Here is a 27990-nt window from a genome sequence, read left to right as displayed (position 1 = left end):
CTTAATATGGACAAAATGGTGTCTGGTAAAGAAGGACCTTCCTTTCACTGCAGTTTCTAACTACTTAAAGGGGTACTCCGCCCCTCGACATTTTATCCCCTATTAAAAGGATAGGGGACAAGATGTCAGATTGCTGCGGTCCCGCTGCTAGGGACCCACGGGATCGCCGCTGCGGCACCCCGCTGTCATTACTGCACAGAGCGAGTTCGCTCTGTGTGTAATGACGGGTGATAAAGGGGACGGAGCAGTGTGACGTCATGGCTCCGCCCCTCGTGACATCACGGCCCGCCCCCTTAATACAAGTCTATGGCAGGGGTGTGACGACCACCACGCCCCCTCCCATAGACTCGTATTGAGGGGGCGGGCCGTGACGTCACGAGGGCGGAGCCGTGACGTAACGATGCTCCGGCCCCTGTACTGCCCGTCATTACGTGCAGGGCGAACTCGCTCTGTGCAGTAATGACGGCAAGGTGCCGCAGCGGCAGTCCCGGGGGTCCCCAGCAGCGGGACCGCAGCGATCAGACATCTTATCCCATATCCTTTGGATAGGGGATAAGATGTCTAGGGGCGGATTACCCCTTTAAAGGGGTACTCAGGTGGAAAATATTAAATTTTTTTTAAATCAACTGGTGCCAGAAAGGTAAAAACAGATTTGTAAATTACTTCTATTAAAAAATCTTTACCCTTCCAGTACTTTTTAGCAGCTTTATGCTACAGAGGAAATTCTTTTCTTTTTGAATTTCTTTTTTGTCTTGTTCACAGTGCTCTCTGCTGACACCTCTGTCCATGTCAGGAACTGTCCAGAGCAGCATAGGTTTGCAATGGGGATTTTCTCCTGCTCTGGACAGTTCCTGACAAGTTTTCCACCGGAGTACCCCTTTAAGGTATGGGGAAAATTAGGTTTAGAAATGGATTTTCCAGTGTCAGCCATCGCAGTCATCTGCCTTCACTGTCCATGGTTACACAGCAGCTAGCAGACTTTTCTTGACCTCCAGATGTTCTTCTACATTGTCAATGGTACAGATGACTGAACCACTGATCACAAGGGTCAATCCTTTAAATGAAATACCAATGGTCACTTAACAATGGAAGCAGCAAGTACCTGGGACCATACTGTGCTTGATGAATAAGTCGGTCCTCTCAGGGTACATTCTTTGACCTTGGAATTTTCACATGAGTCTTCATTACACTAAGGTTTGTATTTGTGCTTTTCTGCAAATCATTTATATGGGTTACCCAGAGTTTTTCAAAAACTAATATTCTGTTGAGGCCAGAAAAACTAACATAAAAAACCCCCCTATACATACTTAGTCCCCCAAGCCTTCACCCAGTCCCTTGATCTGAGATGAGCATTCGTTGCAGGACCTGCTGGCTCAGCTAAGTGTGTCAGTGCTAGATAAGTATTATTTTTTGCAGCATGATATAAATTTTAGCAAAATGCCAGGTAACCCCATACATTTTTTTTTTATTATTTATTTTTTTTGCCATCAGACTTCATTAGGCTTCAGATAAATTAAAATAATACAACTATTTGGCACATGAAAATGTAGACATTCAAAAAAGTTCACAAATAACACTCTAATCTAAACATTTTAAATGTTTGTGGGGTGCCCCCTCTGCTCCATAACCAGCCAGGTAAAAAGCAAAGCAGTAGCAGCCTGGTACTACCAGTTCAGGAAGGCTTCCTAGAGTGCTACTACCCCTTTTGGACGACATGTAATACATTAACATACCTTGAGACACAAACCAACAAAAATGGAACTATGATGCAAGCTAGACCGCTGCCACTTAGCAGGTTACAACACAGTACAGGAAAGACACGTTTACCCCTAATAAAAATAGATGAGTGATAGTCTACCTTTTAACAACATATTGCTTTTAGTTCCGACATTTTGTGTCAATTGCAACAATTTTATAAGATCTTTAAAATGATTAGAACTCTATTTCTGGAATTTCTAAGCTCTTCTTAGTGGTGGCTGCTGGCAAACTTTATCATCACTTGTATTTTCATCTTCTACAGTTACAATATTTCACCAAGATAAACCATCTTGTGAAATTGGAGGCTGCTGTTGCCTGCACAACTGGATGGCCAGAAGCACCACTGTGCAGGGTAAACTCAGAAGGGGAAGCAATGCTACGCCAGCATTTATTCTCAGGATTGGTGGGGTCCCAGAGGTCGACCCCACCAAACAAAGCTATTGTATATCCAAGTGAAATGTCATCACTTTATAAAGATTAACATAACTCTTTAATTCTCAGTTTATCCAGGGTATTTAAACTTCTGTGACATAAAAACTATTTATATCCAGAAGAAAAAAAAAAGGTGTTTAATGTTGAGCATTCACTTCATATTTTCATATCTTGCTGAAAATTAGCAGCGTGGACAAAATGATGGTGTGTTCCATATACATCTATTATAGATTCTGTTACAACTTCTGATCTAAGAATGGTATACAGACTTTACAACACATCACAATCCATTAGGGTAAATAACATTAAAAGGAGAACTCCGGAAAAAACTAACTTATTCCCTATCCGCAGCAGTTGGACCGATCATAATCTCCGCAGTGGGCCCCAACTGTCAGTGAGGAGCATGTGTCCTTTACCAGTAGACGGCACACGCTCCATTCATTTCTATGGGAGCGCCGGAGATGCCCGAGTGCTGTACTCTCGTCTCTTCGGCGCTACAATAGAAATGAATGAGGAGCACACATTCATCAGGTCTCGTTTCGGAGATCACGGGAGTCCCATCGGTTGGACCCCCTACTGTGGTTAGGGGATACATTTGTTTTGGCTGGAGTTCTCCTTTAAGCCAGTAAGCCTTGTGTATTGCACAGGAAAAGAGGTCTTGTTGCTTGTAGCATCTTACCAGTGCTCAACTTTTCCTTTGAGACAGTTTAGATACATGAGGTTCAAATCAATAACTTCTGGTAATATAGAACTTATCCACAGTTATATTTAGAAGTCAGACTTCTATGGAGTAATCTATTCACTTGTGGAAACATAAACCCCTCTGACCTATTGTAACCCTGTAGTGCTATGGTCACACTACCCTATCTTGCTATAGACCTCCAAAGCAAACGTATTTAACTTCTAAATACTCATCAATGCCATATTTGGATCCTTCTCTTCCAAGGCCTGACTGCTTCACACCACCAAATGGACACTCAACTGATGACAGCAATCCTTCATTAACCCCCACCATGCCGACTTCTAGACGTTCAGCCACTCGCCAGATTTGTGCTGGGTCCTGGGAATAGAAGTAACCTGCACACGGATAAAAACATGTTACATGTCTAGATATGCAGCATAACCTTTGGCTATTAAAGTGTGTAGTAATCCTTTATATAACTACATATACAGATAAACTATATTTGTTTATATACAATGGGGAAGATTTATCATTGCATTTACAGCTTTTTTTGCACATTTTTTGTGACTTTTGTGGCTATGCAGAAAGTATCAAATAGCCTTACCTAAGCAACTTTCAGTTTTTACTTTGCAGTGGTCACAAATTTATGAAGTGCAAATTTCGCACATAAGCACAGAAAAAGTCGCAAACCCCTCCATAAAGTCACAAACCTAAGCCAAGTCAGACTTGGAAAAGTCTCACAAAGAGTTGCAACTGCAACTGAGAGAGGAAGGAACAAAAAAAAATGGTGTTTTGAAGCAATTTATTGTTTAGGTGAGCCAAATGTCTCAACCCCCTTGATAGCATGATAAATATGTTGCACATAGGGAAAAAAATAAAAATAAAATAAATGACTTTATAACTCACTTTCCAAAGACATCAATGATAAATGTCCTATATTCAGAATAGTATTTCTATGTATGTGTAGGGAAACAGCATCTGTATAATTGCCACATTTATGCTAAACACAGGTTTTACACAATTCATAGAAAAACTACCATCTCTTTTACTACAAACCCCAGTCACTCAACCTCTTATGTAGAAAAGATGGGGGGTTATAATTTTTTAATTTGTGGTGGGAGATTTGTTTTTATAGTATTTCCCATGCATTATAAGACATCTACAGTAAACAGGATTGTCCCAAACCATAGAGTGGAGTCCAAAATGCCTGGCTTTATTCAGGTATCAAAATATAGACATCTGACATGTTTCACGCTAAATGTGCATCGTCCTAGTCAAGACATCTACAGTAGGCCAGTAGGGTTATGGAGTTCTCAGATCCTAGCCACTGTGACATGCATACTGCTGCAGGTACCATCCTCGTCCCACACACTTGCTTACTGCTAACTACAGAAGAGGTCACTAAGGGTTTAGTAATATATAAAGATGTATAGAAAAAATAAAAAAATAAAAAAAAAAGTCTGATCTTAATCTCGACCTTAATCAATATCTACATCTAAGTTATCTCTATAAATGAGAACGTACCTGCTAAGCCTACATTGGCAGAATTTGCAATTGCAATGGCCTCCTCTTCAGTGTCAAACCTAGTGTAAAGAAAGCGAGACATACGATGTAATTTCTGACTAACAGTACATTTTTACTACTCTACTTTGCTACTTTTTACTTACAGATGGCACATATATAGACTAGGTTTACATCAGAATATTCTCTTTTTTCTCTATTTTTTTAAAAGAATTTATTTATTTAAGTTTCACAATTGAATTAACATACACCACCCACGGTGGGACAAGACAGAACATATACAATAGACTCAGTAGGTCTGAGAGACCGGCTCCAGCACAGCAACAGAAATAAAAAGAGTATGCATTAAATTGCGCCAGTAAAACAGAAGTGCGCATCTGAGACCCAACCGGAGGAAGCCCAACACATACAGACACACATACATCCCGGTAACCCCAACCCAGCCTGACCCGTAAAAGGACAGCAGCACACTTAAATAAAAATACTATTGGGATAGTCTAGCCGGGGGGGTCCGCCGACATCCAGCAGAAGCAAAGGGGTCCATACCTTGTCAAATTTCTTAGGGCACTTATAACTCACATAGAGAGCCTGGTATAACGGGACATATTTGTTAACCAAAGTCAACCAACGAGACAGTGGGGGGAGTGGGAAGTGTCCTTCCAGGCCATTACTTCCACTTTACAGGTACAGAACAGCAGGAAGCAAATCAGTAGGTGTCTATGCGAACTAGAAACCACCTCATCAATGACTCCCAGTAGGCATACCACAGGGGTGAGTAAGAAAGGGAAGAGTAAGATTGTCAGCCAAAAAAAACCATCACCTCCCTCCAGAAGAGAGCAATGACGGGACACTCCCACACAGCATGCAAAAAGGTAACGATTTCGGAAGAACAGCGGAAACTCAGATCAGGTGAAGAAACACCAATGCATTTTAACTTAGCAGGGGTATAATACAATCTCAAAACGTATCTAGATTGGATCAATCTCTCTACTAATGACTACTGTGGAATAATAAGAGCCTTCAACCTCCTTCCACCTTCCACTGACTTTCAGACAAATCCGGGATATCAGCCCCCCATTTATGAAAGGCTTGTAAAAAAGGGCCAGTAGAAGGATCCCAGAGCACCACATAGTGTACTAAAATATTTCTGGGGGGGGGGGGGGGGGGTTTGAGGAATCATGGGAGCTAAGTGGAAAAGATAGAAATTTAGGGAGATAAATCATTAAAAAAAATATTGATCCTGCCAGCTAAAGAGAGGGAGTGAGGACCAGGCAGACAGCCACTCCACAGTGGAGCGTAAAAGAGTCTCCAAGTTCAGGGACAGATAGTCTGCCAGGGACACAGTCACCTTCCCCCTAAATATTTAAAAAACAGGAAAGCAATTGCACCCCTGCCGGAAGAGAGGAGACAAGGGGAACTCCAGACGAAAGTGCCATTAGGGAGGACTTAGCCCAGTTGACCCGCAAGCCCGAAATCGAACTAAACCGGTCAAGTAGATCAATAAGGAACAGGAGAAAACCCCCAGCATTCGCTAAATATAGCAGAGTGTCATCTGCATAAAAAAGGGAAACCATCTCTACAATAGACTCCCTGGGAATACCACAGATAGTAGGGTCCTTGCGTTTGGCTGCCACCAATGGCTCCATCGCTAGCGCGAAAAGGAAGGGAGATAGCGGGCACCCCTGCCTCATCCCACAACCCAGGAGAAAGGGAACAGAAACATCTAAGTTAGTTTGAATACAGGTCCTAGGACTATCATATAGCAAGCGAACCCAAGCACAGAATCGGAGGCAAAACGCAACTAGCACCTCCCACAGATAAGGCCACAACACTGAGTCAAAGGCTTTGTAAATATCCAGACTAACCACAACACCAGTAGGAAAGCCCTCCCCTACTGCTGCTATATTGAGTTGCAGACGCTTCACGTTAACATCAGTGGCCCTATCCGGCATAAGCCCAGTTTGGCCAGGATGAATGATAGCATTAATGACACCATATAGGCAAGTAGCCAGCACTCTAACCAAGATCTTTATAATCAACATTCAAAAGGGAAATAGGTCTATTGGAAGCAGGCAACAGTGCATCCTTTTCATGCTTAGGGAGAAACACAATAAATGCCTCCCTCAGAGTCCGGAAGAGCATCAGCAGGGGCTATCAAGTGAAACAATTTAAGAAGTATAGGGACCAGTCGCTCCTCATTCCTCCCATACCAATCGCCTATCATCCCATATAAACCGGGGATCTTCCCATGAGGAAGATCACTTATGGCCTGTTCCACCTCTTCAACTGTAAAGGGGGAATCTAACACCTCGGCCTGAGCGTAGCTAAGCGTGGGCAGCATAGAAAGAGGGGTAAAACTTGCTAAAGAAAGAGTTAATCAACTGGGGGTCAACCACTACAGCACCATCGCTGCCCTTAATATAAGGGATAGAGGCAGCAGGGCAACTAGCCCTTGCTAAATAAGCCAACAGTTTATCATTCTTATCTCTGAATTCAAACAAGGCAGCCTTCCTATCTGCTAACTGCAACTGGACCCCATCTTCCTAAACGACCAACAGAGATCTCTGGGCTTTAGCCCACGCCTTCTCATTCTCAGGGGACGGGTTCCTAACATACTCTGCCTCCAGAACACTCACCTCCTGCGACAGCCTGCCCTCCATAGCTGACCTAACTTTCCTCTGGCCCGCAACACCCACTATAAAGGCACCTCTAACCGTGGCTTTGTATGCATCCCATTGAACTAAGGGGTCAGGATGAGAAGCATTATTCTCCCAATACTCAGCATGGGCAACCACCAGGGCCTCCACAAGTGCCTCAGCCTGCAGCCAGCCAGGGTTCATGCGCCAGATACGGGAAGGGAAACAAGGACCTAAGTGTAGGACTACCAGTACAGCAGAGTGGTCTGAGATCCCCCTAGTGGTGTAGGAAATATCTCTTACCACCTGAAGGAGGTCCTCAGACCCCAGAGCAAGATCAATTCGAGAGAATGACCTATGGGCCGCAGAATAAAAAGGAAAAGGAAGAAGTTTGGTACTTCCACCTCCAGAGGTCGGTCAGGCCCAACGCCAAGCGTAGCCAGGGTCAGCTGCAGTGGTGCAGTCGAGCATCAGATCAGGTGCCACATTGAAATCACCTATGAAGAGGACAGGATCAGAGGGAAAATACAACAGTTTGCTAGTAATGAGCTTCAGCATAGAGACCTGAAAAGGATGAGGCACATAAACAGAGACAAGAAAAAAGAACACAGAGAACAATGTAATATCACAAATCTCCCAAAGTGGTCACAGGCTGCCTGTGAAACCACTAACGGCAGGGACTTTGTGATTAACACAGAAACACCCCTAGCATAATTGGAGTATGATGCATGGCAGCTCTTTCCTATCCAAGCCCTTTTCAGGGCAAGAACTTTCTGACATGTGATAGGAGTCTCCTGTAGACAAATAATGTGAGGAGACTGGCGTTTCACAAAATCTAGACATAAGACTCTTAAAAACTTAGAATTAAGCCCCCTAACATTCCAACTAACAACCTTCAGGGTCCCCATCATGAAATATAACACTGCATATGTCCAGGAAAACCCAGAGGAGGACTAGGACAGAGGAGGGCAGAGCACCGGGACCACACATACCACACGCAACCAACATAAAGACAAACAGGGCAGACATAAAACATAGACAAAGGCAACAAAGCAGAACCAAAACATTCCCAAAAACACCCTAACACTAAACGGGACATAGTAAACATCTATAGTCCCTAACACAGTGTAGACCCAGACCCTAAATACAACCGCTACGGGGCGTTAAAAAAAAAAAAAAAAAGAACACAAGGCAAGTCTAAACTACTAGAACAGAAAACTCCCTCCCGCCACCCCACCATAAACTAAAGTGGCCGGTAACTAATGAAAACTACCCAGAGAGCCCTAGGGAGTCTGGAACCTATGGAGAAACTAAACAAAATCAAACCACTATCTAAAGACATTCATGGAGAGCAGTCTTAAGCAAGGTAGACCAGGACAGTTCAATACGGAAGTCTGACAGGGGGGGCTGCATCCACCTAGTGAAGAGCGTCAGTCGGAGAGGTAAAGTACTTAGTAGAGGCCCCATACACCGCTCTCAGGCGAGCAGGATACAACATAGAGTAGCGGTAGCCCTTGGCACGCAACTTCGCCCAGACCTCTGTGAATTGCACCTGCTGCTTGCGTAGCTTCACAGAGAAATCAGGATAAAAAGAACACTCTGCTTCCATCACAAACAACCTCGCCCTTGATCAGCACTGCCCGGAGAATAGCATCTCTGTCCCTGTAGTGGAGAAGTTTGGCCAGGAAGGGACATGGAGGGCTACCAAGAGGAGGAGGCTGAGCCAGAACTCTGTGGGCCCGCTCTTCGGAGAAATAAGGAGAGAATGTGTCCGCAGGAAGAATCTCCTTCAGCCATGTTTCCAGGAACAGCACAGGGTCATTCCCTTCCACCTTCTCAGGGAGGCCCACTAAGCGTATGTTGTTGTGCCTCACGCGGTTCTCCATGTCATCCACGTGACTCAGAACTCCCATAACCTGATGCTGCAGGGAATCAACCCACTCTGGCAGAGGGTGTTAAGTATCTTACACCACAGAGACCCTACGCTTCACTTCCCCAGTGCGCTCACGTATCTTTTGGGTCTCAAGTTGCAAAATAAATTCCTGCTCAACAACTTTAGTCACCATAACAGATTGACAGGAGGTAAAGGCAGCCAAGAGCTCAGAGAACCGGTGAACCATAGCTGTAACATCATAGACAGGTCTTTCAGAGGACTGTTGCTGCTGGGGAGTCGGAGACCCTTCAAACAGTGACAGAGGTGGATAAGAAGAATCACCCCCAGAATGGTCCTGAGGTCTGGGGAACTGGCTCAGCGCCTTCGCCGCCTGCACAGAGACTTTGTTAAACAGGTTCTGAGCACCAGGATGTGGATGAGAAGAGCCACATGAACGGGTGGACCCATCATCGGAGGCGGCTTTCTCATCAGAGGTCGGCTGTAAGGCTTCAACATGTTGTTTGGATTTCTTACTCCTGTGACTACGCCACGGGGGCCACCCATGATTGACAGGGCCACACACAAAGCAGGCAGAAAGGCACCAGAAACAGTCCCAGGGGTGTGGAAATTTTTTTTTTTTTTTTTAAATAAAAAAAATATAATAAATAAATAATTGTCCACAGGACTAAAACTGAGCAAAATCTACTTGTCCCTCATGACGATCCACTTGTCCGGGCCAATTTTTGCTTTTACACTCTTGTTTTCACTCCTTGCCCTATAATCGTCATAAATAACTACTATAATGATACCTTTTAATTTTTCCATAACATATGCTCCGAAAAAAAATAAAAAAAAAATATTGGTGAAGTGAAATAGTAAAAGATAATTTTGAAAATTTAGTGGTTTTCTTTTCTACGCCATTTTCCTTGCGGTCAGCTAACATGTTATCCACCACACCAGGGAGCATTCACATGTCCCTTTAGACTCCGCTGTCAGCTCAAACAGCGGCAATCTAAAGGGTTAATAGCCAGCCGCATGCTGGTTATTAGCGGCGGCCCCCAGCTACTGAAAACAGCCGGGGGCAGCACGAGTCCGGAGCCCGCGCTTGTCGGGGTACTTTCAGGTTTGGCACTGCTTGCCCGAAGCAGGGCTAAGGGCCTGAATAATTCACCTGCCCGGCGCCCAGAACAGCATGTCCCGGGCATCGGGCGATAGGAATTCCACATCCCCGAGTCCTACGAGTGCAGGTCACCTCTATAAAGATGTCAGGCTGGAAGCACCACAAGTCCCAGCAGTCCAGGGCCACACCGAGCACGTAGAAAGATCAGGCCGGAGGGGGACTCCAGTGGATGAGGCAGTCCACAGAAGGCAGCGGAAGCACCACAAGACCCAGCAAACCAGGGCCACACAGAGAGAAGGTAGAGAGACACTAGGTTGATATTGCAGACAGGAGCTGGCACTCCAGCAGAAGAGGCATTCCAAAGGAGATTGCAGAAGTACCGCAAGTCCTAGCAGGACAAGGCCTCATAGAGAGCAGGCAGAGAGGCTCTAGGTGTAAATGGCCAACAGTAGGGGCTCAAGAGGGCCCGGCAGTCCACAGAGAAGAAAGAGCATCATAAGTCCCAGCAAACCAGGGCCCACAGAGAGCAGGAAGAAAGTCACTAGGCGATATTGCAGGCAATGAGAAGTATTGTAGGGAGTAGGCAGACCCCAGAGGTTAGTGCAGGCACCACAAGTCTCAGCAATCCCTCAGCCAGGGCCCAGATGTACTCACTATGCAACAGATAGCAGCCAGGAGCAGAGAAGGGTATCAGGATCCAGCCTAGTCTCACAGAGTGACTTCAGCAGCTGCACTTTCCCTCTGGCAGGAGCTGCTATGGCTACCAGGAAAGAAGGTCCTGCCCATGAAGGCCGAAGATGGCGCCCTGTCTTCAGGATGGCCGAGGGTCCAGACGATCCAGGGGAGGCTCCCCCACAGCTCACCACCCGGCCACAAAGGATCATCCGCTCCAGCTCTGGACCTCCACCTCACTCCTCCGTCCAGTGCCGCAGGCCAGTCACCGGAAGCCACCCGCGCCACTCAGAACCACCGGAGCCGGATCACCAGTACCCCGTTCTCCTGCACCCGAAGCCACAAAGACCGGCAGAGACGGTGTAAGATTTCAGGGGTATATAATAGCAGGGCAGTGGGAGCTCCTAGAGTGCACGTCCGCTCACTCCAGCATCCAGGCCACACCTCCCAGAAGATTTCCATATGTATAAAATTCTTCTGGTGCTACTTATGAGGTACATACCCCAGCTGCCAACATGGTACTTCTAACACATCTACCTGTGCTTCCAGAACTTAATCGATTTTATTCTTTGGTGCCAAGTGTGAAAGACATTCCTTGAAGTGCTGAGGGGTGGGCTACCTCCTCGTCCCTCTCTTTCTATTCCCACCCCTGCTTTATTGACAGTCAGCTGGAAGGCGAACCCTATTTTCATATCTTGCAACTACATACAATTTGTATGCACAGGGCAGTAAAGAGATTTGGAAATAGGGCTCGGCTTACAGCTGACTGTCAATCAAGCAGAGATATGGATAGTAGTCTACAGATTGTCAGAAAGTAGTCTGCAGCCTGCTGATTTGTAGATGGAAGCTAAAGGCTGGTAGGTATGTACACTATAGTAGGGAATTGTATGGCTATCAATTTACAGGTGTCAGGTTTGTTCATGTTTTTTTTTCCCCCAGAATCGACCTATTTGGCAGTAAAGTTACAGATTTGTAGGAAAAAATAGTGGTGGGCTGCCAGTAAAGATTATAAATAGATGATCATACCGCCAATGTTATAGATTCCCTCTTGTTTAAAAGACTATAATGCGTAAAATGAATACTACATATTCTTTCGAAAAAGTGTTGTCCTTCGGTTCCTCGAAATACAAAACTTTTAGAAATAGGTGGCAGGCTTGGCAAGCGTCCATACACTGTGTAGACATATAGCATGATTGGCTGCTTTTGTATTCTCAGGCACAATTTGCTCTCTTCTACTGTCCTTTTAGCCCCTACTTAGCTTCCCCTCACCTCTTAATTATATCTACGTCTTTCAGCCCTAGACTAGATATCTAACGACATATTGACAACTTTAGTTGCCATTCACTACTTACCTTAGGTTGGGCAAGGAGTTGATTCTTCCTATTCTTTTCATACATGGTCATACAAAGCTAACATCATTTTGTAATATTTCCATATGCCAGCACTATGTTTCATTTTATGATTGTTTGGCATCATGTTCGAGGCTTTTTGTTTAATTATTTTCTTTTTACCTTCTTTCGCACACTACTCTTGGGTAGATGTTATACCCATACATTGGTTTCATGGTATGTACTAAATGTTGTTAATTTCCAAAATACAACATGCTTTTTTACCTGATGACAGGCGCTAGAGGTCCAAAGGTTTCCTCTTTAGCACAAAGCATCTGTGTGGTAACGTTGTCCAGCAAAGTCGGCTCATAGAAGTTCTTTCCAACATCAGATCGCTTGCCACCTGCTACAACCTTAGCTCCTTGAGAAACTGCATCCTTTACATGGTGCTCCACCTACAGACACATCAATATTAAGTACGTGTATACATTCTAAAACAAATTCTGCCAAATATACATACTGGTACATAAGTCTTCCTTAGGACAGAGAAGGCCACCAGAGACTGCCATGGCACCTTCTTTTTAGGTTAAACATATAAATCCAAACAATTCAAGCTTAAAAACATTTTGGGTAGCACAGAGGCTTCCTATGATTATTTAACACCGAACATCCCAAGTATCATCCCAGTGGGCCCTTACCTTGTCCACAGCTTTCTCATTGATGAGGGGTCCCTGGGTGACACCTTCATCAAATCCATTTCCAACGCGTAATTCTTTGGCCATTAGCTCTGACAGCTTTTTCACAAATGCATTGTGTATTCCTTTCTGAACAAGGAATCTGTTTGTGCAGACACAAGTCTAGATGGAACATATATAAAGTTATTAATGCACTGCTATGGTGTATCAAATATAACAAGAGCGCATACTACGGACAACCCACAACCAGATGCTTTTCTGCTTTTCCAGTTAATGTGCCATTCCCGTGGAAAATTCATTGGTTATTATATAGTAATCGTATCCATCCATTTAATTTACCATGCAGCATTGCCCACTGCAATTGAAAGGTGACTGCATAACAGCTAGGTATGTCAGAAATATGAGAGATAAAGCAATAGCCCGACAGGTATTACACAGCAGGGATGATTAAAAAGTGCACCACTTTAATGCTGAATCATTTTCTCTCTGTAATATCTTAAGGCATATGACCTTTCCCCTGCTAGAGTTCTTCTTTAAAGGGGTACTCTGCTGCACAGCGTTTGGAACAAACTGTTCCGAACGCTGGAGTAGGCAGCTCGTGATGTCATAACCCCGCCCCCTCATGACGTTACATCCCGCCCCCTCAATGCAAGTCTATGGGAGGGGGCATGACGGCTGTCACGCCCCCTCCCATAGACTTGCATTGAGGGGTTGGGGTGTGACGTCATGAGGGGGCGGGGCTATGAGGTCACGAGCTCCTGTTGCCAGAGTTCAAAAAACTTAGAGATAGTTATAGATATATCTCTCTCTATCTCTCAACTGGCTCCAGAAAGTTAAACAGATTTGTAAATTACTTCTATTAAAAAATCTTAATCCTTTCAGTACTTAGGAGCTTCTGAAGTTAAGGTTGTTCTTTTAATAGAAGTAATTTACAAATCTGTTTAACTTTCTGGAGCCAGTTGATATATAAAAAAAAGTTTTTACCTGGAATACCCCTTTAAGCATAGGCTCAGTTAAAATTTTCTCCACCTTGACTTTATCAAATAGTGGAAGGAAGTACTACAGCCTGGTACAGTGAAACTCATTTACTGGGCTGTTCAGTTAGGCCACCACCAGGCAGGAGCTCAGATCACATATAGAATAAAAAACAGCATAACATTCCAGTGGAGGAGCTATACAAAAATTTTTTTTAGCTGATCCTACTTTGTTTTGTGCACATTTTATCAGTTTTCCCTCTAAATAAGCAGACATCCAATGAACAAATAGTATTAGAGATGCTCAGTACCTGTCCAGAATTGCGGAATTTAGAGGCAAGAGCTCCAGCAGCAGCTTTGTCAACATCTGCACTGTCAAAAACAATAAATGGAGCATGTCCTCCAAGCTCCATAGACACCCTCTTCACAGAATCCGCTGCATACCGAAGTAGGATCTGCACATAGGAATAAGTGGTCAGACACCCATAAAAGGAAAATACATCTGTCAGCTGGTGAAGAAATATAATGTCAACCTATGGTTACAATTCAATTTCTGGTTTGCTTATGGTGGATTTTAATGGAAGTTCAAATCAGGAATTTGTCTAATCAGATATTGGACTTAAGAACCATTCCTTCAAGAGTACAGTGATCCCTCAACTTACAATGGTCTTTTCTGGACCTTTGTAACTTTAACCCAGACTCACCATACAATGCTATGGAAAGTCCAGATCTGTGAAAAATGTCAATGGCTGGAAGAACTGGCCAATTTTATTGGCAAAACACCTGTATTACTGAAGCGTATGCACTGAATTCCTGTCTGGTAGCGCCTACCTACAGTTCAGGGAGGTATTACATGTTCTGTACTACTCTTTACCTGTGCCACAGTTAGCTGCTCCTTTGGACACCAAGTAAGGGGGGCGCCATTTAACTTTTTGGGGACATTGTGTGTACTGTACAGGACCCTGAAGAAGCTCCTGTCCTCTATATAGACCGTGATTACAGCACCAGCAGCTCTTTCTTACTTTTATATGTAAGGACTTGCTTTATCTATATTAGTTATCTACTTATTTTTCTTTAATCCTCACTTTTTCCTATTTTTTTTAGATGACACTTTGGGGGCTTCAGAACCAGTTACCAGGTTTCCATAGAGTTATGGTCTAAACATACAATGGTTTCAACATACAATATTATTTGGTTTCAGGACGACCATTGTAACTTGAGAGACCACTGTATTGGTTTGCCATAATTGTGGTATGTGCAGTGTTTGAAGATGTATCACAATAGAGGGGAGCTGAATGATCAACATCTACATGTATCGTATCGGTCAGGACACTGCAAACGCTAGAGTATATATAAAATTATACCTCCAACAAATAGCAAGGTATGATAAATATACCACAGTTGGTTCACTCCAAAGATGTATACCTTCATGCTGGTCATTATAATACTTTGTCTTACAAGTGATTTCTCTGATGTGCCCGCTGCATTTCCTCCGAGATCTGTCTTTCCCTGTATTTCATGTGTATGTGCTTATCCTGCTACCTCCACTTTTCTGTACTGTCATGTCAATGCCTTATTTTTAATATTTCATTCTTTATTTTAAATGTCTGTCTTGCAGTTTTTGATCTATGTTTAGTAAACGGAGTATTTTACACCACTGGTTCTTTTGTTGGTGTACAATATATATACACATTTTTGCATTTGCAGTGTACTGTTGTAAACTTTTTAGGTTTGCATTTGCATTGCAGGGGTCATTAAAAGGACAAAAACGAGTCTAATTATAGGATGCCCCCTACAGGAAAGTGTTGGGAACCACATCCCTGTCTGCAGAATGTAAAGGAATGGTTTTACAATAGATATTCCAGAAAGAGCCATGTCTGTCTATAGGCTGCACCTGGTATTGTAGTTCATCCCCATTTAAATGTAATCAGCTGCGTATTTTACTACCCATTGACTTCAATGGGTAGGAAAATCCGCACCAAAGTACAGCACGTGTGACCCTACCCGAAAACTAGTATTAAGAGAGAAGTCCAAGAAAAAGTGGTATCGTACCATACACCAATTTATCACCAGTTGTGTCCTGCTCAAAGAACTAGCCAGTTACTGACACATTGCATATGCACCATTAGTTTCTATGGGAAGACTATATGAATATTCATTACAGTAACACAATTGGGAGGTCTTATTTTTTTGAGTAAGGATCAAACTTAAAGAGGTTGTGCCATCTAGCAAAGTTATTCCTCGATCTCCCATTAAAATAAAAGGGTCAGGACACATGCGTGTTGCCGCTTCATTCATTCTTTATGGGAGCTGTGGAAGCAGCTTAATGCTGTACTTGGCTGTTTCCATGGCTCCCATGGAGAATGAATGGAGCAGATGGGTGATAACTCTGCTACATGGCACAACTCCTTAAATGGGCACTGTCACCAACTTTATTTTTTGATATGTTGTAGTACTTATGTACTACAACATATCTCTAATATACTTTTATTTTTATTTATTTTTAATTAAAATTGTTTAATTTACATTTGAAAACCGGACACTAGGGGTCTCCCTCCTAGTAGCCGGCTGCAGCCTGGAACGACGTCACGCCTGAAAAAGGACCGATGCGGCCGGGCATCGGTCCTTTTTCATTCAGCCTGCGCTCGCTCCCTGCCTGTCAATCAGACAGGCAGGGAGCGAGCGCATTGGCTCCCCGGCCACTGGCTGGGAGGCCACTCCTCCCGCACATCGCCTCCGCCGCTGTCATTGCAGAGTCCGGCAGCGGGCGTGCAGGAAGTGTAATGGGGGGGGGGGGCGGTGTTGTGATGGAGGGAACAGGGTATGGCACGGGGGGAGACGGAGGGGATGGGCTAGCATGTAACTAATAGTTTATCTACACAGGGTGCCTCCAGCTGTTTCAATACTACAACTCCCAGCATGCCCTGACAGCCAATAGATGTCAGGGCAAGCTGGGAGTTGTAGTGATGAAACAGCTGGAGGCACCCTGTGTAGATGAACTAAGGGCGGAAGTCCCCCCCCCCAGCAGGCATCAGTGACGTGGTGCCTGCTGGGGAAGTCTGCCTGGTAGTGAGCACACTGCCAGGCAGACAAAAGGCATTTTTAATATAGTAAAAATAAAAATTAAAAGCAGGGAGGGTGTTAGGGATAGATTGGCAATAGGCAGGGACAGAAAAAAAAAAATAGGATGGTGGGAGCTACCCTTTAAAAGACAGTTTCCCATGGAGAGGTGTGGCGTGTTCTAGGTGTGAGTGACCGGTATGAATGGGTAACTGATGTTGTGTTCTTTAAAGTTTGTGCTCCTCAGACGACATTACTGTTTCTTGCTTATGGATTTTTCTACACCTAATGGTTGTCCCATGACAACTTCCCTTTCAATCCCATTTCGCTGTTTCTGACTATAATTGGCACTATAAACATTGGACATGCTTGTTCAACCCTTCAGTCAATAGTCAGATTATCAAAGCAGGTCGCTTCACTTCAGACACATGTCAGGGCATTTACCTTTCCTGTTGCAGTGGACCCTGTAAAAGATATTTTGGCTACAGATGGATCTGTGCAGAGAACTTCTCCGACTGCTGGAGCCCTCTCCCGTGAACAAGGCACAACATTATATACTCCTGCCGGGATCCCAGCCTGGTGAGCAAGCTACAAAAACACAGAGGCATACAGCAGCATTAATACATGAACATTTATGGAACAAATTAGGTTTCCAATACAGGCAAAATACCAAAAATGTTTACCTCTGCAAGTGCCAAGGCAGACAATGGGGTATCTTCTGCTGGCTTAACTACAACTGTACAGCCAGCAGCTAAGGCAGCACCGACCTTCCTTGTGATCATGGCACTGGGGAAATTCCACTGATATGGAGAAGAACAGAAGGAGGAAATTATCAAACAAATATAAAACAAAAAACACTTTTTTTTTATAGAAAGTTAATGCCCTTTTTTCACCTAATACAGTGACCCCCCGACCTACGATCACTTCAACATACGATGCTTTTGTATGTCGGGGCCATCGCATAAACGGCTACCCGGCAGCGCAGACTTCAGCTGCCACCGGATAGCTGTTTACAGTGCCCCGTGTGCTCCCGTGACGATCACTTACCTGTCCCCGGGGCTCCAGCGCGTCCTCTTTGGGATCCCCTGCATCGTCGGCGCTCTCCATCGTAGTCATCACGTCACTGCGTATGCCGTCCCGTCATCCAATAGGAGTGGCGTGCGTAATGACTGGTCTGAGATCGAGCCGACCAGAACAGAAGATAGCCGATAACACTGATCAGGGCTATGCCCTATGCATAGCACTGAACAGTATTAGCAATCAAATGATTGCTATAAATTGCTGCTTTTTTTTTTTAATAACATTTTATTCCCAAAAAAAAATAAAAATTTGATAAAAACTTTATTAAAAGTTTTATATATGCAAATGTGAGATCAAAAAAAATTACAGATCACGGCGCAAAAAACGAGCCCTCATACGGAAAAATGACTAAGTTACAGGTCAGCAAGATAGAAGGATTTTAAAAACGCACTAATTTGGTTAAAAAGTTTGCAATTTTTGCAAGTATTGACCCACAGAATACAGAAAACATGTCTATTTTACCATAAAGTGTACAGCATGAAAACGAAACCTTCCACAATTTGCTAAATTGTGGTTTTCTTATCAATTTCCCCACACAAATAGTATTTTTTGGTTGCGCCATACATTTTATGGTAAAGTGAGTGATGTCAATACAAAGGGCAACTGGTCGCACGCAAAACAAGCCCTTATACTAGTCTGGATGAAAACATAAAAAAAGAGTTATGATTTTTAACAGGCGAGGAAGAAAAAACAAAAACGTTAATAAATAGTCCTTAAGGCCCAAATGGGCAGAGTCCTCAAGGGGTTAGAAAGTCAGATCAATACCAAAATGGTACCGATACAAAAAACTAAATTATGGCGCAAAAAATGAGCCCTAATACAGCCTGGTATATGAAAAAAAAAAACGCTACAGGGGTCAGAAAATAGCAATAAAAAATCATTTGTAATCAGGAAAACCTAAAGTATCATAATGACTTAGCTGATCACAAGGTAAATGGCGTAAAGAAGCTTTTTATTTCAATTTCACCTCACCAATATTTATTACTGAGCATGTTATGGAAAATTAAAAAGGTACAATTGGTTCTGCAAAAAAATAAAAAAAAAACACACAAGCCCTTATAAGAGTCTGTAGATTGAAAAATAAAAGAGTTATAGCTATTATAGGGCGAGGAGGAAAAAAATTGTGTAAATTCAAAAATTGGCCTGGACAAGTAGATTGGGCTTTTTTATTTTTTTATTTCCACACCCCTGAACAAATATTACAGTCCCTTTGCTGCAACTTAGCTCCCAGGAAGTTCCGAAACCAACTACCGGATCGGCCTCCTTGACAACCCTGGAAGTTTATTTGTATGTAATTTACTTGTTAGTATTATAAAATGTTTTTATTAATACATTTGAAAAGTTTTCAAACACTGGTTCCTTAACAGGGAGAACCAACCCCCTAACTAACAACCCCCAGCCCACACATCCCAAATACAAACAGTACAGAAAAGGCAGCACATAAAATATCTGGCAATAAATCTGCCATATAGAGTACTAAAAGAGGACATGAAAGGAAAAAGGTCCAGAAAGGATCCTATACCCAGGGGAACTTAACAAAAGGAGGAAAATCAACAAACCGGGAAATCACATTTAGATCAAGTCAAGGTGGAACCATCTCAAGTCTCAGAAAGTGAGAAATTATTTAGCCCCACCCCATAACTTTCTATATACTGACCAGCCAGTTAATCTTAGCAATAAATGCAGTGCGCCATCCAACTCATTTAGCTTTCTGAACCATCATCACGTTTCGACCTCACAAGACCCAAGTCATCTTGATAAGCTTGAATTGTAAATAATGGTAAAACATAGGATTAAGAAAAATTATCTCTCAGCTGGTCGTAGCTTATGAATCCATTTTCAAGAAAAAGGTGGGACATCCTCTGAATCCTGCCCTCTGCTAATCCTGGAAATCAGATAGAAAATAAATTGTTGGGAAGCCATGGAGAATCCTGTACAGAAGTACATCGAGTGGCAGCAGAGGGCCCCTGAAGGTCACTAATCTTTCACCACACTTTAGGCTATAAAGAAGAAAAAAAAAGAGAAAAAAACAAAACAAAAACAAACACACACACACCACAACATGGGACAACCAATCCCTGCAGCTCTAAAGCAGTTTTGCAACAGACGGGTTGACTGACCAACAAAGTCCCCATCACGAGATGCTAAAATTGAGACGACAGATAATACACCCACAGATTAGGAAGTGCTAAACCTCCAGACTTCCCCCTTTGCAATGTTTCCAATTTAATGAGAGCATGGTGAGCCCTCCAGATCAATTCCCAGACCAAGCTGTTACGTATGGTTATTCATATAGAAAGAATTACAATTGTAGTATTGTAAAAGGGTCACTAAACCATATATATTTATATTATATATATATATATATATATATATATATATATATATATATATATATATATATATCTCTCAGGTGTATGAAGGTTTAGTGACCCTTTACAATACTACAATTGTAATCCTTCCTATATGGATAACCATACGTTATTTTTAGAAGAGTAACAGCTTGATGTGGAGGGCTCACCATGCCCTCATTATAGCTGTTTTCCAGGAAGAGTGCAGACTGTAGTAGAAACCACATGGTGTGCAGTGAAATTTTGAAGCCTGTTTTTTTTCCCGGAAAAAAATGGAAATGTTCAGAAACTGGAGAACTTGCAGGGATTTTCAGATGTCTTTTATGAAGGTTTAAAAATTATATAGTTTAAAGCGTACCCGTCAGAGCCAACAAAAAACTAATTTGTTTAAAATATATATCACTCAGTACCTAGTATTTATTTTATTACATTTTAAATTTTGCTCACTAGTCTGAATTCCTCTCAAAGGGAGGGGGCGTGGCCTCACTGTGCAGGTCTCCGCCCCCTCCCTCAGTATGCTGTCTGCTCACATCTCCCCTAGCATTAGGAAAACTACAACTCCCAGCTTGTCCTCACTGACAGTAGCGGGACACAAGCTGACAGTGTAAGGATTTTTCCTCCAGCTGTGAGCCCTGTGCTCACAGCTGCCAATCAAGAAAGTGTGTCCATGACATAGGTGATGACGCATGGACACAGCAGGACTAGGATGTGTCCAAGCAGGCAGGGGGGGGGGGGGGGCAGTTCTTTGACTGGCTTTTTCACTATGAAATACTGAACATTTTCTAATTAAAGCAATTGCAAAACCTATTGGTTATACATGCTTTACAACATATCAGAAGTTTTAGTATCTGACAGTGCCTATTTAAATATCATGTTATAGACATATCATTGATTTTCCTGGAAAAGGACAGCCTTTGGGGAAAAAATAAAATAAAAATAAAAAATAGAACTTAGCCAGTTTTTTTTTCCAAATGTTGCTTTTTTTTCCCAAGCTTTCATCTCTAGGTCATAGGAAAGCAGCAATATCCTCAAAAATTGACCTGACAAGAAGGGGAACCTGAAAAGTCTTTGAAGGATGCTGCAACTGTAAAGTGACCTATTGCAGCAGTCTCTAACTCTAACTAAGCCCTTGCGAGACGCAATTGAAAAAAAATGTAGATAACTGCACGGGAAGAGAACAACTATGGAAAAAGGGGGCTGGAATGAGTGATGGACTAGATGTGTCATATGTTACTGTTACTTGTTGGTAATCCCCTAATGCAGAGCTCCATACCCTGGGTTAAAGCTGGAAGGGGTGTAGTAGAGATCACAGGCAGAAAGTTGTGAGGAAACAAGTGTCAGTCCGGTGCTGCAGAGGGTAAGGGTAGTCTCCATTTGGTACAAGGCCCAAAAATAGAGTATGTTACCAGCCGGTAAAATGGACAGCGAGTTCCGGAGCAGGCTTATCCACGACTTGCCATGGCAGGGTTGGAACCAGAAGTCCAAAATGAAGTTTTTAGTACTGCAATAACTAGTATACAATACTGAATATATTATTTTGATGCAGTTAAAAGCAGCAGATTATGGCCCCTGTGTTTCTAAACAGAAAAGATGTTTCTTCCTGAAATAATACAATAGGTGAAGGATTACAGAGAAAAGATGTTCATTGTCTCAGTCTGGACAAATCTTGTAGGTCTGGTAACCAGCAACCAGACACTTCCAGCTGGGTCAGGGCCCTTTATACTAAGGCTGCATTCACATCACGATTTCTACAATTTCTCCATCTGACCTTAGTACACGATTTGTATAACTTAAAATCGTATGAAATCGTATATAAAGTCGGATCCATTGACCTCCATTAAAAAAATCGGATCCATTACACACATCCGATTTGATCCGCATCCGATTTCACACGATTTTTGTTCAGGTCTGAAATCGTGGTCAACCCCGATTTCAGACACGAACAAAAATCGTGTGAAATCGGATGCGGATCAAATCGGATGTGTGTAATGGATCCGATTTTTTAATGGAGGTCAATGGATCCGACTTTATATACGATTTCATACGATTTTAAGTTATACAAATCGTGTACTCAGGTCGGATGGAGAAGTCGTGATGTGAATGCAGCCTAAAATCAATATATCCTCTGGGTTACAGAATGTAATGGACTGAAATGTTCACCTCAACCATAACTGGGAAGCCATTTAGGACTAATGTTACATGTAACCTCACTCTTAGGAGGATAGGGGATAATATGTCTGATCACAGGTGTCTCACTGCCTGGGACCCCCGCAATCTCGGCTGCAGCACCCCAGTCATCCGTTGCATGGAGCGAACTGACTGGCGGAGCGGAGGCTCGTGACGTCACAGCCATACCCGCTCATGACGTCATGGCCACACCCCCTCAATGCAATCTATGGATAGGGGATAAGATGTCTAGGGGCGGAGAACCCTTGTAAGAAGCTGATACTTTGGAAGCAAACATTACACAATTCTATCAAAAAGGTAATTCAGTATGGCTTCAAAATCTGGTTTACCACTCACTGGGGTTATAATGGAGGCAACTCCAACAGGTTGTTTGAGGACTAACGCACGGCGGTCTTTCATAGGCACAGGAATCACATCCCCGTATATGCGACGTGCCTCCTCTGAAAACCACTCTAGGAATCCTGCTGCGTAGAGTATTTCTCCCAGGGCTTCTTTTGCAGGCTTTCCCTATAAGAAAAGTTAAAAAGGTAATTTTATGGTGCTTTGATGAACATTTTAAAACCTGATGACAAGAATGATGCTTTCCAAGTAACACCTGTAGTAATATTACAATAATAGTGTTCTCTACCTTTCCTAGCTGTTATGAGTGGTAGACTACGTTGTGTTTGGGAAATGCACTGAATATAGTCACTGATACTTCAATGTGCTTCCAGCAGGACTATTTACATTAATGAGTCAAGCGTAGACTATGTCGACAAACATTTTGACAGGATTTCGGATGTATACTTGTATGGCAAATACGTGATGTGAATGCAGCCTCACAGAATTATTTTAAAAGATACCAATAACACTTTTATACTACAGTCAGCTGAACCTGTCAGTGGTGAAGAGTTAAAGGGGTTATCCAGGAAAAACCTTTTTTTTTTTTTTTTTTTTAAATATATCTCAACTGGCTCCAGAAACTTAAACAGATTTGTAAATTACTTCTAATAAAGAATCTTAATCCTTTCAGTACTTATGAGCTTCTGAAGTTGAGTTCTTCTTTTCTGTCTAAGTGCTCTCTGATGACATGTGTCTCGGGAAACACAGAGTTTAGAAGAGGTTTGCTATGGGGATTTTCTTCTAAGCTGGGCGGTTCCCGAGACACGTGTCATCAGAGAGCACTTAGACAGAAAAGAACAACTCAACTTCAGAAGCTCATAAGTAATGAAAGGATTAAGATTTTTTTTTATTAGAAGTAATTTACAAATCTGTTTAACTTTCTGGAGCCAGTTGAGATATATTAAAAAAAAAAAAAAAAAAAAAAAAAAGGTTTTTCCTGGATAACCCCTTTAACTCTTCACCACTGACAGGTTCAGCTGACTGTAGTATAAAAGTGTTATTGGTATCTTTTAAAATAATTCTGTGAGGCTGCATTCACATCACGTATTTGCCATACAAGTATACATCCGAAATCCTGTCAAAATGTTTGTCGACATAGTCTACGCTTGACTCATTAATGTAAGTAGTCCTGCTGGAAGCAAATTGACGTATCAGTGACTATATTTAGTGCATTTCCCAAACATATATATAAAAAAAAAGTTTTTTCCTGGATAACCCCTTTAAGACAACACCAACAAGGTATTTGGTAGCCTCCTAACAGATGAGGTCAGTGGAGAGAAGGATCAGATGGGTTGGATTTTTTTTCCGCCGCACGATTTTGTTCAGGCATAGGCAACCTTCGGCACTGCAGATGTTTTAGACTACATGTCTTATGATGCTTTGGCAGCATTTTGGCTATAAGAGCATCATGGGAGATTTAATCGAAAACATTTGCAGTGCCGAAGGTTGCCTATGCCTGCTTTTATTATTGGAGGGATAAGCTGGTGCCAGACCTATCTGGCTGCAGTTTACCCCCTATAACCCTCACTACAGACAAGAAAGTTTGGTATGGAGAGAACTGTCGGACTGTGAAACGCTCAGCCAACATTTATTAAAAATGCACGGTCACCTTTATATTTCCAAGCAGTAAACCAAAAGAGCATTATCCAAATGTGACAGCTCAATTCTGGAAATAAAAATGTTACTTACATTTTCAGCTGTAATAAGTTGAGCCAGCTCGTCTTTGTTCTGGATCATCAGGTCATACCACTTACGTAAGAGGAGGCTTCTTTCCTAAAGAGACAAACAAATGAACGTCTTATTTAACAACAGTGGGAAAAGATGAAAACTGCAAGTAAGATGTTAGGAATGTAAGAGTTTATTCACTAAGCATGAAGGTCATATATATATAAAACAAAAGAAAGAGACAGCGCTCCGTAGTGTATTACCGTTGGTAACTGGATAAGAGATAGTATAGTGGTGCTTACCACAAAGAGTTACACTCAACCAAGTGTAACTATGGAAAACCGCCAAGGTGTATACGCCTGCAGCCACTCCACGTCCAATACGATATGTGTAAAAGAAGTACCTCCAACAGGGCGACGGGATAAGGGTGCTGGACGAGCAGTGTAGGAAGATCCAAAAGTTTATTCACCCATCATGCAACGCGTTTCTCAGCAAAGCTGTTTCATCAGGCATAATGCCTGACGAAACAGCTTTGCTGAGAAACACGTTGCATGATGGGTGAATAAACTTTTGGATCTTCCTACACTGCTTGTCCGGTGCCCTTATCCCGTCGCCCTGTTGGAGGTACTTTTACATATATAAAATAAGACTTAGGCCTCTTTACCATTGCCGGTAGGCTCCGCTATATGGAGCTCTGTTGACAAATCTGGTTAAAATGACAGAATTTTAGCAGAGAAAAAAAAAATTGCGCATGCAGTCTCTGGAACGCGCTGGAACCTCTGCGATCTCCTGAATGGGCTCTCTTGTAGGAGAGGCACACACTCTATTCACTCTCTATGGGAGTGCTGAAAAGACCAGAGTGTTGTACTAGGGCATCACTAATGCTCCCATAGAAATGAATGGAGTGTGGAGTTGGGGTAGCCCAGTTGTCGGACCCTATGCTGTGGATGGGGGATAACTTGTTTTTCACTGGACTATCCCTTTAAAGGGGTACTCGCTGCTCAGCATTTGGAACAAAATGTTCCGAATGCTTAGAGCCGGCGCCGGGAGCTTGTTACATCATAGCCCCGCCCCCTCATGATGTCACGCCCCTCCCCCTCAATGCAAGCCTATGGGAGGGGGCGTGATGGCTGTCACGCCCCCTTCCATAGACTTGCATTGAGGGGGTGGGGCGTGACATCATGAGGGGACAGGTCTATGACGACACAAGCTCCTGGCGCCGTCTCTTAGCGTTTGGAACATTTTGTTCCAAATGCTGAGCAGCGGAGTACCCCTTTAAGGACAATGCTTTGCTTCTAGCTTTGGGGGAACAGTTTGGGGAAGACCTTTTTCTGTTCCAGTATGGCTATGCTCCAGTGCACAATGAAAGATCCATGAAGCCATGTCTGGAGGAGTTCAGTGTGGAAGAAGCTTACTGAGGTGTTAGGCCCTCTCATCTATATAAAGAGGGCCTCAAAAAACCCTCTAAATCCACAGAAACCCTCTCAAATCATGCCAATATCTTCTGTTATGTCTGCAAAAAAGCATAGGAGGGGGAGGACTAACTCAATTTTAATGCCAGTTTAGGGCTCACTCACATCACCTTTTGGGGATACGGCAGAAGAATTTGAAAACTGGCTACTGCTGTATCCCCGCCGGACCCGTGCCGCACCCCTTTCATTTTAATGAGCTGGACAGAGTCAACTAGTGACTCCAGTCGACTCATTTTTGGACCCTATCTGGTTTTGTTGCCGGACTGAAAAGCGTGGTCAGCCATGCCATCGCACAGGATCATTTACGTGATACTGAAGTGAATAGAGCAAAACGTTTAAACAACTGTGCCGCACTTACATGAAGAATCGCCAATCCCAAGACATGTCGACTAATAATGATCTGGCCAATCCCAAGACTTGTCCACTAATAATGATCTGGCCAATCCCAAGACATGTCGACTAATAATGATCTGGCCAATCCCAAGACATGTCGACTAATAATGATCTGGCCAATCCCAAGACATGTCTACTAATAATGATCTGGCCAATCCCAAGACTTGTCGACTAATAATGATCTGGCCAATCCCAAGACTTGTCGACTAATAATGATCTGGCCAATCCCAAGACATGTCGACTAATAATGATCTGGCCAATCCCAAGACTTGTCCACTAATAATGATCTGGCCAATCCCAAGACATGTCCACTAATAATGATCTGGCCAATCCCAAGACATGTCCACTAATAATGATCTGGCCAATCCCAAGACATGTCCACTAATAATGATCTGGCCAATCCCAAGACATGTCCACTAATAATGATCTGGCCAATCCCAAGACATGTCCACTAATAATGATCTGGCCAATCCCAAGACATGTCGACTAATAATGATCTGGCCAATCCCAAGACTTGTCGACTAATAATGATCTGGCCAATCCCAAGACTTGTCCACTAATAATGATCTGGCCAATCCCAAGACATGTCCACTAATAATGATCTGGCCAATCCCAAGACATGTCTACTAATAATGATCTGGCCAATCCCAAGACATGTCTACTAATAATGATCTGGCCAATCCCAAGACATGTCTACTAATAATGATCTGGCCAATCCCAAGACATGTTGACTAATAATGATCTGGCCAATCCCAAGACATGTCCACAAATAAGCATCTGGCCAATCCCAAGACATGTCTACTAATAATGATCTGGCCAATCCCAAGACTTGTCGACTAATAATGATCTGGCCAATCCCAAGACATGTCTACTAATAATGATCTGGCCAATCCCAAGACATGTCTACTAATAATGATCTGGCCAATCCCAAGACTTGTCGACTAATAATGATCTGGCCAATCCCAAGACATGTCCACTAATAATGATCTGGCCAATCCCAAGACATGTCCACTAATAATCATCTGGCCAATCACATACAGAGGACAGGACTCACCTTACTGGACACCTCTCTCCAGGACTGGAAGGCTTCGGCTGCCACCTTCACCGCTTCCTTGCATTCTTTGGGTCCACAGTCTGCAACCTGAACCAGTTCTGTGCCAGTTGCCGGATCCAAAACCGGAAAAGTTTTGGAGTCCGATGACTGTAGCCATGAGCCCCCCACATAGGCAGCAGAGCGCAGCAGAGATGAGGCACAGGTGGATGCCATCCTGCATGGAAGCCTGATGATGCCAGACATCCCCGATCTGCCCTGCTGCCCGTCACAGCAATCACTAACTAGATGCCACCCAATCAGCAGTAATCATTAAACTACAAGCTAATCTGCGCGATCAATCATTCATAGCGTGCAGTAATAAGTACATGCCGTCCAAAGGTGACAACCAGAAATGTCACACCGCAGTGACCCTGGAGCCGTGCACGAGCATCTACACCGGGGCTGTGTGCAGGCACGGCCTGTGATAGCGGACTGAGAAAGGGGCAGCAATGGCCTCATCCAATCAGTTTCCTCCGGCCAGTGCTCTGCTCCAATCATCATTTAGCAGTCAGCACTCCAATGATCGCCGTCCTCTAATCATCCAATCACCGCCCTCATCCACTCACTCCCCCTCCAATCACCGCCCTCATCCACTCACTCCCCTCCAATCACCGCCC

The 27990-nt window shown here is 43.3% G+C and overlaps 1 protein-coding gene across 1 annotated transcript; it reads right to left on the bottom strand.

Moving 5' to 3' along the window:
• Positions 1-494: 494 nt before the first annotated feature.
• Positions 495-27841, bottom strand: ALDH5A1 (aldehyde dehydrogenase 5 family member A1). The gene is made up of 10 exons (XM_056521307.1): positions 27335-27841; positions 24440-24523; positions 22706-22876; positions 17435-17551; positions 17196-17339; positions 14003-14146; positions 12721-12879; positions 12308-12477; positions 4397-4455; positions 495-3267 (listed from the first exon to the last, which is right to left on the bottom strand). Exons 1-10 carry the CDS (start codon positions 27575-27577, stop codon positions 3062-3064), a joined length of 1497 nt encoding a protein of 498 aa, XP_056377282.1. The 5' UTR covers positions 27578-27841; the 3' UTR covers positions 495-3061.
• Positions 27842-27990: the final 149 nt, after the last annotated feature.

The sequence above is a fragment of the Hyla sarda genome, chromosome 5 (assembly GCF_029499605.1).
Source record: "Hyla sarda isolate aHylSar1 chromosome 5, aHylSar1.hap1, whole genome shotgun sequence".
Lineage (NCBI taxonomy): Eukaryota > Metazoa > Chordata > Amphibia > Anura > Hylidae > Hyla > Hyla sarda.
Note: the sequence above shows the minus strand (reverse complement) of the source record. Positions and strands in the feature narration are given on the sequence as shown.

What these genes read in the sequence shown, in the direction of transcription:
- ALDH5A1 (XM_056521307.1), bottom strand. Translation starts at nt 27,577, where the DNA reads ATGTCTGGCATCATCAGGCTTCCATGCAGGATGGCATCCACCTGTGCC. An exon ending in GGAGAGAGGTGTCCAGTAAG is followed by an intron (nt 24,524 to 27,334) that starts GTGAGTCCTGTC and finishes TTGTCTCTTTAG; the next exon opens with GAAAGAAGCCTCCTCTTACG. An exon ending in GGTCCACTGCAACAGGAAAG is followed by an intron (nt 14,147 to 17,195) that starts GTAAATGCCCTG and finishes TCCTATGTGCAG; the next exon opens with ATCCTACTTCGGTATGCAGC.